Source organism: Hibiscus syriacus, unplaced genomic scaffold (genome assembly GCF_006381635.1).
Source record: "Hibiscus syriacus cultivar Baekdansim isolate YM2019G1 unplaced genomic scaffold, ASM638163v2 tig00016563_pilon, whole genome shotgun sequence".
NCBI classification, from domain to species: Eukaryota; Viridiplantae; Streptophyta; class Magnoliopsida; order Malvales; family Malvaceae; genus Hibiscus; species Hibiscus syriacus.
Window position 1 is genome coordinate 373,520 of NW_024062387.1, and position 15,354 is coordinate 388,873.

Consider the following 15,354-nt stretch of genomic DNA (forward strand, 5'->3'; position numbering starts at 1 on the left):
CGATCAACAGTAGAGCTACTTTTCAGTTCCGCTAATCTAAGCAAGTCATTTAGTAATTTGTTGATTATAATTAACGTCCTTAACAGAGTACTTTTTAACAATTTTGTTAATCAGCCCTCATCTTGACTGATGCTAGTTTTTTGTTACTTTTCTTCTTAGAGGAAGGAAGCTTGGAAAGAAAATGGCGTGACAAAGACAGATGAGAGCAGCAAATTATTTTAAGATAGTTATGAATTGTGAACAAAATATTTTTATTTCATATACAGGTCATTTGATTTAATTTTATATTTAAGAAAATTATAAATATAATTGACTTCACGCGACATGCTCGTGATCCTACAGAGGAGTGGGAACAAGGAAGCATATGCTACTGGGCCCCACCGCATCTCTACACCTCCCAATAATTCACTCCCTTTGTGACGGGTCCCAGCTTGGCACAAGATCAGCCGTTGAGCAGAGTGAATCGTGACCGTTCCTAGAACCCAGAATCTCATTCCACATAACCGCCACGTAGCACGTGCAGATGATTCGATGCGAGTTGCGCTGGCGATCCCTCATTCCCAATCGAGGTGCACGTGTCCCGGGCATTTTTAAAAAGGGACGCACTGCCCGGGGTACACGGGCAGCTTTCGTGGGCCCAGGGGACAGGTACCTAGGAAAAGGGCCAGCGAGACCATGCATCAGGCGGGCCCCATCATTAATGCTTCTGTTTGGGAAGGTGGGGCCTACGTCTACTCAGCTCCAAGCCCGGCTGCATTTTATTTTCCCCATTATTACTCAATTCCTAGTTGGACAAAAATAATAGTAGTAATAATAAAACAAGTGGTCCAAGTCCTCTCCGGAAGAATCGTGAACCGCCCACACAATTTCCCCATTTTATATTATGAAAATCAAAATAATTGCGGACTCTATATTGTCCCGCCATAATTGCTAATCAGTCCTCCCAATGATTTTATTTTCCCATCTCGTCTGTTATTTCCCATAAACTTGAAAAATATTATCATCACCAATGATCATTATTCACTTAATTTTGTGGGTTCGCTGTCAATCAAATCAGATGCGAAAACAAAGGAAGGGCAGCTGATTTGCATAAGAATTGCGACATAATCTATCGGCCAATATGCATGAATACAACCAAAGACGGCACGAAGGTAAACATTTGTTACATGTTTTACTTATGTGTACTTGAAAATGACATCCAAGACAACGTAATTAAATGTGTTCTTTTTTAATCAACAAATGCCATCCGAGGCGATCTATGGACCGTTTAAGAGTTGAGTTCAATGAATCATAATAAATGAAACTAACGAAGTGAAACTCATTGGCAACTTAATGGAGCAATGAGGTTAACTAAACCTGGAATAGTAAGCAATTAATGAAAAGCAGCATCTCAAAGCCAAACGATTATTGCATACCACTTGGTAAAATGAAAATTACATATCAATTTATTTCCATGGCCAAGTGTCCAAGAAAAGATAATACAAGCAATTTAAAAAAAAAAAAGAGAATTCATGGGGTGTACAGTGTACTAGAAATACCCACACACGGAGGACTCAACTGAAAACCACGCAAAAAAAATATTGAATTTTATTCTTAGTCATAAATTATTACCACTAAAAAATAAATATCAAATACTAACTTTTAGGGGAATTGAAATAGCGTAACACAGGAGCGCATCATAAATCACTTAATACTCCACTGAAAGTATAACACGTGTAATTAAAGATGGGATGTAGGTTTTATATAATGGAGCGTGTAGTACTTGATTGCCCCAAGTCAAAGCTTTCCCTTTTAAAAAGTCTCGAGGCCCCGTATCCTTTAAATATAGCAACCAAGCTTGAAGCCTTGAACTGCTTCTACCTCTCTGTTCTTCTCACAGGCACAGCCATTCTTCCTTCTCGAACTGCAAATTTGCAGCTTCGTCCATTCTTTTCTTTTCTCTTTGTATTGTTTTGTTACAAATCAATCGGTGCCAGTGAATCATGTCGGGTTATTATTATTATTATTACTCCGGCTGCCAAGATCAGTGCGATGCCCATTACCTCGATGCATGCTCTCTTTGCCGAAAATCGCTCCATAATTCCGATATTTTCATGTACAGGTTAGTCGATGATGATCGTTTTTTTTTATTCATTGAATCGTGTTTGGATTTGAGATTTTAGTTAAAATGGAAGATTTTGATTTTGATTTTTTTTGTCAGAGGGAATACACCGTTTTGCAGCAAAGAGTGCAGAGAAGAACAGATTGAGATCGATGAAGCGAGAGAGAAGAACCGGAGATCCGGTAGATCTCTAAGGAAATCAGACGCACAGAACTCTGCCACTAACAAAACTGTACGGACCGGCACAGTTGCTGTGGCCTAATCCAGTAATGTTGTGTCAATTTTGAGTAAACAAAACAAAGTAAAGAACTTTGAGAGAATTTTGTATTTAATTTTCCTTTTCTTCTTCTTCTGGGGTTTGATGGTTGAGGGTTTGGATGTTTATAAAGGGGGGAATGGCATCGGATAAATAAATATCATCGTTCTACCGATAACAAAAATTCATATTTTACAGTGATTAGTATAACTGGCTAGGCCATTATACTACACTAATGAAGGGCTGGCACTTTAGCCCTATGCAACATCGTCAATCTCCTTCTACTTGCACCTTCTACATGCTCTCCCAATTTCGCTAGGTGCCATCCGCCTCTTCCATGGTTCCGATACTCCGTTATTCGGGTTATTCGAGTGCTCGTCTCTTTCGTCCGCCTCGAGAGGAATCTCCATTTCCTCGGCGTTTACTTCCTCCGAAACTTGGATTATCTCCTTTAGTCTCTCCACCACCTCACTCATCCTGGGCCGCTGCTTCTGACTTTTTACTAAACAACTATCTGCTAACTTAGCGATTTCTCGAGCCGACCTGATCGAATACTGGTTTTCGAGTCGAGGATCCATTACTAAGCAGAACTTTTACTTTCAGCAGGGAATTGTTTCACCCAATCCAACAGTTTCTGCTCTGCTTTTGGACGCCCTCTTTCCAGGGATCGCCTTCCGGAAAGTATCTCGTATAATACCACCCCAAAACTCCATACATCGCTCTTATCGGTTAGATATCCGGTCTCGATGTAATCGGGAGCAGCATAACCGTATGTCCCGACGACCTGATCACGAGTAAGTAAACCTTGAAATCATCATGAACAAGCAATAGGAAGTTTCATGTTATTCAAACCACACAGAATGAAAAACACAAACCGCGGTCGAACCATGCGTCCGGCCAGCCATTGATCCCTCCCTTGCCAGCCCAAAATCCGAAAGTTTCGGGTTGAAATTCTCATCCAATAACACATTGGAGACTTTGAAGTCTCGGTATATGATCTTGCATTGTTATCAAACCATAGATTTAGATGCACATAATCTGAATATCACCCAAAAGAATGCATAGTTCGTTGTTTTAGAAACGAACCTGAACTTCTAAGCCCTCGTGCAGATATGCTAGTCCTTGTGCTGCTCCAATTATTATTTGTAATCTTGTTTTCCAGGACAGAGGTGGGAATACACGACGGAAAAGAATATCTTCTAAGCTCTTATTTTGCATAAATTCATACACCAGAAGACGCTGGATTCCTATTTCTCCATCGACAGCACAGTATCCGATCAGCTTGACGAGATTCGGGTGATCGACGACACCGAGGAATTGAACTTCCGCCACCCATTGCTTATGTCCCTATACGGATCACACACATCTATGAAGCCAAAGTCATAGCTACAACCTTGCATGAAACTTTTCCAGGTTTCCAAACAGAGCCAAAAGGCATAGTTGCAAACCGTTCTTGTTAAGCTTTTTAATAGCAACCACCAAAGGCTCATCTACTTTTCCATCAGCTGGCTTGACGGTACCTTCGTAGATGCTCCCGAAGCCGCCTTCGCCGATCTTAAGTTGCAGACTGAATTCACGAGTGGTTTGTTTAAGCTCCGAGAAAGTGAAGATACTCAAATTTGGAGCTTTTGCTTCGTACAACTCCGGTATGCTACTTGGAGAAGCAACTGTGCCTCATCATGAGGACTTTGTGATCCGGTCAGGCCCCGAAAATAACTCCAATCTCCTTTCCCGTTTCAACTCAGGGGTTGATCATTGCCCCTTGCTTCTAGACTTGTCCTTGAAATAGTGGAAACACTTTGCCGGATGTTTAAAAGAGCTCAAACAAAAACAAAAAGAACTGCAAAACAACAGCATATCGATCAATAAACTTAAATGTCAAAAAACAATGAAAAGTAGAATCACCGAAGAAAGATGATTAACAATGGCAAACAAAATACTAATATGGCTTTAAATTTTATTTTTATGATATTTTTCTTTTTCCGATTTAATCTCTTAACTTTATATGGTTTAATTTTTTCTTCAATTTCTCTCATTTTATGTCTAATTTTGATCAAATTCAATTAGCATGTTTCTATACTATTATAAAATACCAATGTAACTTCAGTTCCTCTTTATGATAACATTTTTTTTTATAATTTAGTCTCTCAACTTTACATCTTAATTAATTTGATCATCCAATAATAAATTTTTGTAATTTTTTCTCAATAATTCTTTGGCTTCCTTATACTCTCACATATGTCTTATCCCCAATATAGATATATTATATAGCTTAGATAATAGTTAATTTATTGAATAACATTACAAATTACACTTGTGAAAAAAATATGAAGATATATAAATAGCATATTGATTATAAATAATTATTAAATTAAAATAAATCAATACTATAATTTTACTTCGGATAAATGTCAATTATAGTCTACAAGGCCGAATCCTTGTAACTTGTTTTTCTTTCCAATAAATCGATAATCCAAAATCAATCTTTGGAATTCATAACCACGATTATTGTCACCAGCATCAATACAATTTAAGTTTTACTATCGTCGTCAGTACCAATATAGTTCATTCTATCCTTCCCTTATTTTCAATTTATTTTGATCAAATTTATTAGGAGTTTTTTTTAATCCCTTTATCAATATTTAATTCTACCTACATTTTACCACCAAGCGCACAATTTAGAAGATCTCACAACTTCATCTTCACCAAATAATCTTCAATGGCGTTCGTTTCTTTTAGAAGAACTTTGAACACAACAGTCCCACCTTGAGGAATAAGAGAGTCAATCTCCTTGAGCATACCCCCCACAGCTTCCTGGGTCTGAACTCATGATCCTCTATCCATTTAACTGCCGTGGCCGAGTCGGATTCAATAATCAACAGAGCTTTTCCCTTCCTTTCAGCCTTTCATCAAGCTCACCAGTGCATATTTAATGGCCTGTAACTCATTTGTGTCTTTATTTTGGATGCCTACCAAGGTAAAAACATATCAGATGTTATTTGGGTTGCTAACATATTATATTATGACACCGGAACTAGGGTGATCTTTCTTACTTCCCACTTCAACGTGTGGCATCTACCTCTTCAAAGATTCTGACATTGTTTGAGACCAATAGTTTCCTCAACAAAATCATCACAACCTGTAATAACTACATCATCAACATAAACACATCAAGTACCATCACGTTCAATAGAAAACAACACATCAGCTTGAGTACCAACAAACCCATGACTAAAAAAGAAATCAAGAAGCTTTACATACCAATTTCGAGGTGCCTGCTTCAACCTATAGATTGTCTTTTGCAATTTACAGGCAAGATGTTCGCCATTGACAGACTCTTGTTCTAACCCTGGTGGTTGAATCATAAAAGCATCATCAGACAAATCACCATTAAGAAATGCATTATTAACTTCCACTTATTTTGAACAGCTAAGGCTAATACAACATGCACCGTTGAAGCCTTCACAACCGGACTAAACGTATCACGAAAATCATGACCCAAACTTGAGTAAACCCCTTTGCTGCTAAACGCGCCTTATAACGAGCTACAGAACCATCTGAATTTTTCTTAATTCGGAACAACCACTTACAACCAATTACAGTTTTATTTTCAGGTAACGGTAAGACCTTTCACGTACCATTTTTTAGAAGAGCATCATACTCCTCTAAAACCTGTTTCCATTTAGGAGACGCCAAAGCTTGTCGAATAGTCACTGGTTCAACATCCATTCTACTCTCTTCAATTGTATGAAAAGCACGTGGTTTAAACACCCCTGCCTTGCCACAAGTCACCATAGGGTGATTATTGACCACCACATTCGAATGTAATGGCAGCGAATCAATTGCACTAGACCCAAGCAAATGACCACTCTCACGAACAGAGTCGGGCGAGGCCGGCTGCACTAAAGTACCACCTTGCGCATTACTCATAGCATCATCGCCAGTTTCAGTTTCATTCACCAATGGTGTAGACAAAGCACCATGATCACATGGCAAAGTGTCAATGCGTGTGTCAGCATCATCCCTTGCTGATTCACCAACAGAAATAACACCACTAGACTCCCCAAAAATCAAAGGAGCAACCACTCCCTCAGACCCAGCCACGTCACCCAACGACCCCTCACACAAAGGTAAAGATTGAAGCAAGTCCACTGCCCCAGGCACAACAAAAATATCTGAATTAAAATATGTAGGCGGACCCGAATTAGAGTTCATATCACCAACCGTAGCAAATGAAAAAACTAACTCATCAAAAACAACATGACGAGACAAATACACAGGACCATCCTTCGTTAAACAAAAATACCCCTTGTGATCCGAACTACAGCCAATAAAAGTACACAATTCCGAACGAATGAAAAATAACGCTCGTACGACCGTTTCACTCTCAATATTAATCCGGGATACGACTCGTATATTTACGATCCGGATTAAATATTAAAATTTAATGCTAACATTTATTTTATTTCTCTTTATTTTTTTGTTTAATTTTATGCATTTTTAAATTCTACCCTTTACTTTTTATTTATTTAATTTCAATAATTTAATTTCATTATTTTAATTTACTATTTTATTTATTTAGTATTTATTTTTACCCTTCTTTTTAGTACTTTAATTTTAGTCCCTTTTTTATATTTTAATTGTATTTAATATTTGTATCCTTTTAATTTAGTCCTTGATGGATCACATTTTTAGATTTAGTCCATAATCTTTTATTATTCGATTCATATTTAGTCATTAAATTAAGAGAATTCTAATTTGCTCATCGCTTTTGCTTGATGTTCCAATTTAATTATTCGAATTACAATATTGATTAAAATTAATTTAAGTTAATGTTAGAAACTCTACTTTAGTTAAATTTCAATCTAGCTCTTTTAATTTAGGGAATAATTCGAGTTGGCCTTGGCCTAAATGCTCAAGGGACTATCTCAATTATTCGATTCGATAATTGATTAAAATAAAATAGGAATAATATTAGAGCATACTTTTTTAGCTTTACGCCTTTAGGTTCTTTAATTTTCATAATTTTACACTTTAAGTTAGAAAAAGTCTTAATCTATCCTTAGTTTAATTAGGATTAATAAAAATTTTATTTGATTGCATTTTATTTTAAAATTTAAGGCAATGTTCACTTATTAGGGGTTCGATAGTATATCTCCCGCAAGTATGCTCAAGGGGTGACTACTGGTGATTCCCGAAATAGGTCGACATCCTTTTTAAGACCGCATCACGATTTCTAAAATTAAGACAATGTTCGGTTATTTGACACAATAGTTGATCTCCCGCATTCATGCTAGGGGGTGAATGCTATTGGCTTTAATAAATGAATATTCTTTTCAACTTTGCATCCGTAATGATTTTTAAATTAAATGAAATTCGAACTCAAAATTTTCAATTTTAAATATAGGGTATCAACTAGGTACCACTTTTTGGGCACTTGTAGGGGGTGTTAATCCTTCCCCACACGTAACCGACTCTCGAACCTGATTTCTGGATTTTCGCATACCCTAAAACCTAGTATTTTGATAAAAATAATTTTTTTATTAAAATCACACTGTTTTTATGATGTTCCAATTGCACCTTAAATGATTGATGGCGACTCCTCACATGTCAAAACATTTTCAAATAAAAATCTCTAAGTCAGTACTTGTTTTCCCTCGCCTGGACGAAAAACGGCGTTGACAATCCTAAAAGTCCCTCTTTGTGAATATGAAGAATTGAAGAAGTAATTGCATTAGTACAAAGATTTTAGGGTAAACTACACACATAGTATTAAAAATATCAATTTTGGTCCGTTTTAATATCTAAATTTTTAATTTTTTTAAAATCATGCCTAACGTTTAGTTTTCATTTCATTTTAATACCCGTAGTTAAAAACTTAACGCATTTAGTACTTAATATATCAGTTTTGGCCCGTTTTAATACCTAAGTTCTTAATCTTTCCAAAACTTAACGTTAGCTTTTAAATTGAGTACTAAAATGAAACAAAAACTAAACTTTAGGTATGATTTTGAAAAAAAATAAAAGTTTAAGTACCAAAAAAACTAAAACTAATAATTTAAGTACTAAACGTGTAATTTATCTAAGATTTTATTTGGTTAAATATCTTAGAGTTCTTTTTTTTAATCATTAAAATTTAAAATGTTATATTTTAAAAACTCTTTAAAATAATAAATAATCATTAGATAATTAGTTAGACAATTAGCAATCATCTATCTATTTTTACTTGTTTAATGGTCCTAAATCTGTGTAAAACTAAAAAGTTTTATATTGTGTAAGTGGATCTTAACTCCCATATATATATATATATATATAGGGATGTACAAGAGTTGAGTCGAGCTCGACTATTATTGAACTTGACTTAATTCAAGAAGTTTTAAAGATGAACTCGACTCAAATTGAAAACTTGCGAGTTCAAAATAATTAATCTCAACTCGAACCCAAAATAAAAAATTGAAACTCAACTGGAGTTTAAAAAATTCGAACTCAAAAAATTCTCAGACTCATTAAAACTCGAGTTAAATTCAAGTTCGAGTCGAACTCATTCAAATTGAGTATTGATCGAACTTTGATCAAGTCGAACTCAAGTTACTTGTGGTCTATCCCATCTCATTTATAAGTTAATCCGTCGGTGAACATTCCGGTTCGATCCTAGACATTGGTTCTACTGATATTGCTTAATCCTATTTCGTGTGCCTTGAAATCACGGTTCGTACACCTCTGATTTTACCAAAGAAGCATTTGATAATACTTCAATTATTCTATATATGATTTTAATCCATACAAGTATAGATAGATACTCTGTTTCAATCACTTTTCATATCATATTCGAATACTATTACTACCTATATTTTACCACCAAGCACACACTTGGAAGATCTTACAACTTCATCTTTCACCAAACAATCTTCAATGGGATTCGCTTGTTTTATAAGAATTTTGAAAACAACAGTCCCGGCTTGAGAAATAAGAGAGTCGATCTCCATGAGCATACCGCACAGCTTCCTGGGTCTGGACTCATGATCCTCTATCCATTTAACTGCAGTAGCTGAGTCTGATTCAATAATCAATAGAGCTTTCCCCTTCCTTTCAGTTTTTAACAAGCTCTCCAATGAATATTTAATGGCTCGTAACTCATTTGTGTCTTCAACTCTTTCTCTTTCCATTGCAACGTAAGTCCTCAGCGGCTTCAAAGATACCGGCACTGTTGCAGCTGTTTCTATTTCAGATGCCACAGGATGATTCCTCATTTTCTCGGTGCCTCCTTCCTCTGGAACTTGGATTATGTGCTTCAATCTTTTCACCACCTCACTCATCTTGGGCCGATCCTCGGGACTTCTTGATAAACAAGTATCTGCCAACTTACCAATTTCACGAGCTGCACCAATGGAATACTGATTTTCAAGTCGAGGATCCATTATAAATCCAAACCTTTTACGGCTAGCACGGAACCGTTTCACCCATTCCAATAGCTTCCGCTCAGACGCTGGGCGGCTTCTTTCTATGGCCCGCCTGCCTGAAAGTATCCCATATAACAACACACCAAAACTCCATACATCACTCTTATATGATACATGTCCGGTCAATATGTATTCAGGAGCAGCATAACCAAAAGTCTCCATAATCTAATCAAAAGTAATAAAACTTTGTTATTATCATGCTAAACAACAGCATAAAAGCATGTATCATGTTACCCTAACCACGGAATAAAAATACTAACTTTTGTTGAAAGATGCGTAAACCCAGCCATTGGCCCCTCCCTTGCCAACCCGAAGTCCGAAAGCTTTGGATTGAACTTCTCATCCAATAACACATCGGAGGGATTGAAACTTCGATATATGACCTATTGCATTATTATCAAACCATGGATTTAGAAACCAGTCTGTTGAGCAACAAAAAATTACATAGTCAGTGTTTTAGAAAAGAACCTGGACTTCGGAACCCTCGTGCAGGTATGCTAATGCTTGTGCCGCTCCAAGTATTATTCGTAATCTAGTTTTCCAAGAAAGAGGTGGGAAGTCGTGATTGAAAAGATGATCTGCTAAGCTCTTATTTTGCATAAACTCGTGCACCAAAAGACGATGGAAGCCTCTTTCTCCATCGACAACACAGCATCCAATGAGTTTGATGACATTCGGATGCTCGAGAACTGGGAGAAAATGAACTTCCGCCAACCATTCCCAATTTCCCTATATGGATCAGACATAAGTCATATCTCAGTTACCATTCAAGAAAGATCGGATATAAGGGTGGGTGGTAGTATATACATAGTACTAATCTGTAGTTACAGTAGCTATTGCGGATGTTACTTGATTTTTGGTCAATAAGCTTTTTTGTCAAAATGGCAAAAGAAAACTGTTGTTAACCTACCTATTACCTGCATAAGTAATATCAAACTCCAGCATGAAATGATCACGAGAAAAGCTTTAAGTAATATAGTGGGAAGTGAATTTTTCGAGCAGGTAGAGTGGGGAAAAAACGAACTTCTCTATGTTCCCAAACAAAGCAAAAGGGCATACCTGAAGACCTTTCTCTTTAAGGTTCTTAATAGCTACCACTAAAGGCTCTCCCTTCCCATCAGCAGGCTTGATTGTACCTTTGTAGACGCTCCCATAGACTCCTTCGCCAATCTTAAGTCGCGGATTGAAATTACGGGTGGCTTCTTTAAGCTCAGAGAAAGAGAAGACCCTCAAACTGTGTGCTTTTGCTGAGGTCAATCTCCGTGGAGGCTCTGCTAGGAATGATGACTTTATGGTCCGATCAGTCCCTGAATATCCCTTGGATGTTCTTTCTTCTTTCGAATCTGGGGCTGATCTTTGCCCCTTGCTTCTAAACTTGTCCTTGAAATAGCGAAAGCACTTCATTGCGGGATAGCGAAAGAGATAGAAGATGTTCTCCTACTACCAAAAAAAATTCAATATAATAATAATAATAATAGTATTATCAACACACTTAAATGACATAAAACAATGGAAAGTTGAAGCAGGAGCACTAGGAACTCGATGATGAGATTCCAAACCAGCGGGCAATGGAAAAAAGGCAAAGAAAATACCGTCAACTCTACAGAGAGAAATATGTAAACGTAAAGCAAGAAGACTAAAGCCGAGAAAAATCAATAATTCATTGTCAAAAGAGTTTGCACAAAATCCCGTTTCTTTCATCATCCCCATTCATGCTTTCCCCATAGATTCTCTAATCTTTCAAAAGCTACGGACCATCAAATTGAACAGCATAAACCCCCGCCAATTATAACCCTTAATTCCTAAAATCTCTTGAACAATTCCTCGTTGAGGCTCAAAATATCTATTTTACCCTATGTGATCGACGACACCCCCAACATTTTACCATATGAATTAAATTGCGGACGAAATATAGTATAACGATTGTATCATAAATTTTTTTCTAAATCAATGTGATATTGATATCGTAAACTACATCTGCAACATAAAACATAGTTTTAAAAAATGAATAATATTGTAACATTTGCAACCACAACTGTAATTTTGTACTACGAATCTCCACTATGTCACATTGATACATGCATAAATAACAATATCACATTAATAATTTGATACATGCATAAATATTGTAACATTTGCAACCACAATTGTAACTTAGTACTACGCATTTCCACTATATCACATTGATACATGCATAAATAAGAGGGATAAAACTAACTATTTTGAATAAAAATAGATAAATTACGTCTGGCATCACTGAATTTTGGATAGAATATTGTTTATACCACTAAATTTCTAATTTCACCAATTATAATAATGAATTTATTTTTCATGTTTCAATTATACTATTGAGTCGTTAAATTGTTAATAGTACCTAACATGACTGGCGATTAATGATATGATTTTATTTTACATCAAAATGATGTCATTTGGTACAACTATTTTAATGTCCATAGAGGATCATAACAATATCATGTTGTTAGAAACATTTAATAAAAAATACATTTTTCCTAGCTAATTTAAAAGTGTATTATATTTTTAACAAAATTAATATTAATTTGACGCGGCTGTCACATCAAATAATTTTAATAAAATGATATTATTTGATACGACAACCACATCATTATATTGTTATCGATTTAATTGTCTAGAGATATAATTGAAACTAAAATAAAAGTTAAATAGTTTACTTTTAAATATAATAATATTATTATTATCATGATTGAGAATAATATTTAGAATATATAATATTTTATAATCATTTTAATTTAATAAAAATATATTATTATTATTATCATCATCATCAGTTTATCACTTGTTACTCTTATGAGTCGGGTAACGTGTGGTCCATATTAGTTTGGCGTTGGGATCGGGTTCTAGGGTAAATAATTTTAAGCGTATATATTGTCGATACTTCCTTTCCATTCGATTCGCCGCGCATCGTCGCTTTGCGAGTGGGATTTCATTTCTTTTTTTTTACTCCGCGTATCTACAGACAGGGGTGGGAATAGGTCAGGCCAGGCCAGCTTTAAAAAGGCCTGAGTCTGGCCTACGTTAAATATTTTAGGCTTGAGCCTGGCCTGTAGCCTATCACAGCCTTTTATTTTTAACTTGGCCTGTCTTTTTTAAAAGCCTGGCCTTGATAGGCCTGATAGCCTTTTTAAAAACATGTTTCACATTAAACACCAATTTTTATCCCCATACCTACACAGTACTCAAGGTCAACACCATACATTGTTGTTCCCGACGCCTACACCCATCAAATGCTGTTGCCGCCCATACTCTGTCCATACTCCACTTTTGTTGTTATTTCTCTTTGTTTGTAATAGATATATAACTAAAAAAACAAATAAAGCAATGATGAGGGATCCGCTCGTGAGAGATAATTGGAGGGGGAGAGATTGAATAAGTTTTAAGGTTATATATTAGATTTAGGGTTAATTATCTTTTAGACCCTATAATTTAACTAAATATTTTCAATTTAGTCATTAATTTTAGAATAAAATCCCTATTAAGTCACTCTAACTTAGGCGCATTTTATAAAGTAGACACCATTATGATAAGTATATATATATATATATATATATATAGGTCGGCCTATCAGTCTTATAAAGTTTTTTTAATAAACCTAAGTCTAGTCTATTTAATTTAATTGATTTTTAAAAAAACTTGAACATAGTATTTTTATTAAATAGATCAAGTCAGACCAAATTTTATGTAGACAATATAATAGGCCCTGTAGATCAATCTGGCCTATTTCAACCCCTATCTACAGAGTTTCCAAAATGGTGCGATTTTCTTTAGCTGAATTTGTATTGCTTCCGATTATTTCCCAAATTTACCACAGAAAGTTCTTATTTGTAAAATGAATCAACTAATTGTTTTATTGCGATACATTTTTTTTCTTTGGGAAGATATATGGTGGGGCCCTTCATTTATTGGGTTATTGATTGAGGATGTACATTTTCAACGTACCATACAAGCAATCATTATGAGAGAAATACAAATTGTTAGGAGCTTTTGATAACATTTGGTCTAATGGCCTTAAATGGTGTCACAAAACCAATCATTTCGAAAGAAACACAAACTATTGGGACCTTTGATCTGGTTTGATCTAATGGTCTTAGATGGTGCCTCGCCATTAATCTTTGTGAAACAAACACAACTTTGCTTGAAGAGGATTCCAACCGCCGGATGTCTCGCTGGCGCGTGGAATTCGCTGGCGCGTGAATTCCACGCGCCAGCCGCTGGTCCGTTTGGGTTTGATCATAACCAGAACGTGATGTCCACGCGCCGCTCGCCACTCGTCGTTTGCAGTTCACCGGAAAAATCATCAAAACTGGATTTATAATCTGGTATGCCCAATTATTGCGATACATCGAACTTGTTAATTATCTATTATCTTTCGTATGCCCAATTTGGTACCTGATGTTAATTCTTCACTTCTTCAATTTTATGCAGACAAAGAGGACGAAGAAGGCCGGTATTGTCGGGAAGTATGGTATGTGCACTGTTCCTTTCGATTTATAATTTGTTTTTGTTAGATGAAGAACGAACCATATGTGGACTAATCTGTTGTGTTGTAGAGTTGAAATGCCATTAGAATTTACAGAATGAGAAATGTTAATACTGTTAATAGAGGTCCAATAGCTTATTTGCTTAATTCCAAATTTTACTTGCATGGTGTGGCTGAAAACTGGATTGTTGGATGTTATGGCTGTGGATTAGCGCATCTAGAATGTCGATAACATTTTTTTTTGTAAATTTCTGGTACCTGTTACGGTGCGAGTCTGCGTAAGCAGATTAAGAAGATGGAGGTCAGTCGGCATAGCAAGTACTTCTGCGAGTTATGCGGAAAGGTAGCTTTCTCCGCTCGGTTTCCTACATGTTTGAGATCATTTGGTTGCTTATGTAATGTAACATGAATCAATGCAGTATGCGGTGAAGAGGAAAGCTGTTGGCATTTGGGGATGCAATGACTGCGGCAAAGTGAAAGCTGGAGGTGCTTACACTGAAGCAAGTTTGTATGGCCTTTTTGCGAGCATATTTGCTTGAATTGCTGTTTATCCATCTAATTACATTTCATTGTTTTCGTTTGGATGCAGCACTGCAAGTGCTGCGACTGTCAGGAGTACTATTCGGAGGCTTAGAGAGCAGACCGAGAGTTGATTTGATTCTGTCTTTTTCCCTCTTGATATATGGAACTTAACCGTAGTGTTTCATGAACGTGTTTTTAACCTTTTTGGGTATTTTTATCTCTCGACTCAATTGAAGCAGTTTTGGTGTTGAAGATGGTTACGTATATTGCAGCATTCTTTTATGGGGTGCTGTTTTCCTTGCCTCGGTCGAGTTAGTAACCTCTGAAGGTTGCATGAATTCTGTTTATGGCTCGCCGTGTGATTGCCGACCATCACCGTGCAAATTAGTTATTATTCTCTTTGTAGCATTGAAGAATGTCGGCTCAAGTAGGGGAAATGGAGGTTGGGAAAAAATTGAGGGTTTAGGGATGATGTTGGTCTAATTGGCGAAAAAGGGAC

General features: G+C 36.2%; 3 protein-coding genes and 1 pseudogene across 3 annotated transcripts; 2 read left to right on the forward strand and 2 right to left on the reverse strand.

Moving 5' to 3' along the window:
- Positions 1-1,731: 1,731 nt before the first annotated feature.
- On the forward strand, positions 1,732-2,433 carry LOC120208396. The gene is made up of 2 exons (XM_039207681.1): positions 1,732-2,101; positions 2,201-2,433. Exons 1-2 carry the CDS (start codon positions 1,747-1,749, stop codon positions 2,293-2,295), a joined length of 450 nt encoding a protein of 149 aa, XP_039063612.1. The 5' UTR covers positions 1,732-1,746; the 3' UTR covers positions 2,296-2,433.
- A 205-nt stretch (positions 2,434-2,638) lies between these two features.
- Positions 2,639-5,156, reverse strand: LOC120208477 (annotated as a pseudogene).
- A 93-nt stretch (positions 5,157-5,249) lies between these two features.
- LOC120208395 (probable serine/threonine-protein kinase PBL19) lies at positions 5,250-11,247 on the reverse strand. Its single transcript, XM_039207680.1, has 6 exons — positions 10,877-11,247; positions 10,286-10,546; positions 10,078-10,200; positions 9,594-9,982; positions 8,010-8,017; positions 5,250-5,326 (listed from the first exon to the last, which is right to left on the reverse strand). The coding sequence occupies exons 1-6, from the start codon at positions 11,219-11,221 to the stop codon at positions 5,256-5,258; spliced, it is 1,197 nt and encodes a 398-aa protein (XP_039063611.1). The 5' UTR covers positions 11,222-11,247; the 3' UTR covers positions 5,250-5,255.
- Positions 11,248-14,236: 2,989 nt separating this feature from the next.
- LOC120208359 (60S ribosomal protein L37a-1-like) lies at positions 14,237-14,996 on the forward strand. Its single transcript, XM_039207650.1, has 4 exons — positions 14,237-14,318; positions 14,588-14,676; positions 14,753-14,833; positions 14,923-14,996. Exons 1-4 carry the CDS (start codon positions 14,246-14,248, stop codon positions 14,965-14,967), a joined length of 288 nt encoding a protein of 95 aa, XP_039063581.1. The 5' UTR covers positions 14,237-14,245; the 3' UTR covers positions 14,968-14,996.
- The last annotated feature ends 358 nt before the right edge of the window (positions 14,997-15,354 follow it).

Bases quoted from the DNA above. Each gene is read 5' to 3' on its own strand.
- LOC120208396 (XM_039207681.1), top strand. From the start codon at position 1,747: ATGGAGCGTGTAGTACTTGATTGCCCCAAGTCAAAGCTTTCCCTTTTA. The intron at 2,102-2,200 runs GTTAGTCGATGA...TTTTTTTGTCAG, and splicing joins TCCGATATTTTCATGTACAG to AGGGAATACACCGTTTTGCA.
- LOC120208395 (XM_039207680.1), bottom strand. From the start codon at position 11,221: ATGAAGTGCTTTCGCTATTTCAAGGACAAGTTTAGAAGCAAGGGGCAA. The intron at 10,547-10,876 runs GTATGCCCTTTT...TGATCCATATAG, and splicing joins TTAAAGAGAAAGGTCTTCAG to GGAAATTGGGAATGGTTGGC. The intron at 10,201-10,285 runs GTTCTTTTCTAA...ATAATGCAATAG, and splicing joins ACGAGGGTTCCGAAGTCCAG to GTCATATATCGAAGTTTCAA.
- LOC120208359 (XM_039207650.1), top strand. From the start codon at position 14,246: ATGTTAATTCTTCACTTCTTCAATTTTATGCAGACAAAGAGGACGAAG. The intron at 14,319-14,587 runs GTATGTGCACTG...TGTAAATTTCTG, and splicing joins CGGTATTGTCGGGAAGTATG to GTACCTGTTACGGTGCGAGT. The intron at 14,834-14,922 runs GCAAGTTTGTAT...GTTTGGATGCAG, and splicing joins CTGGAGGTGCTTACACTGAA to CACTGCAAGTGCTGCGACTG.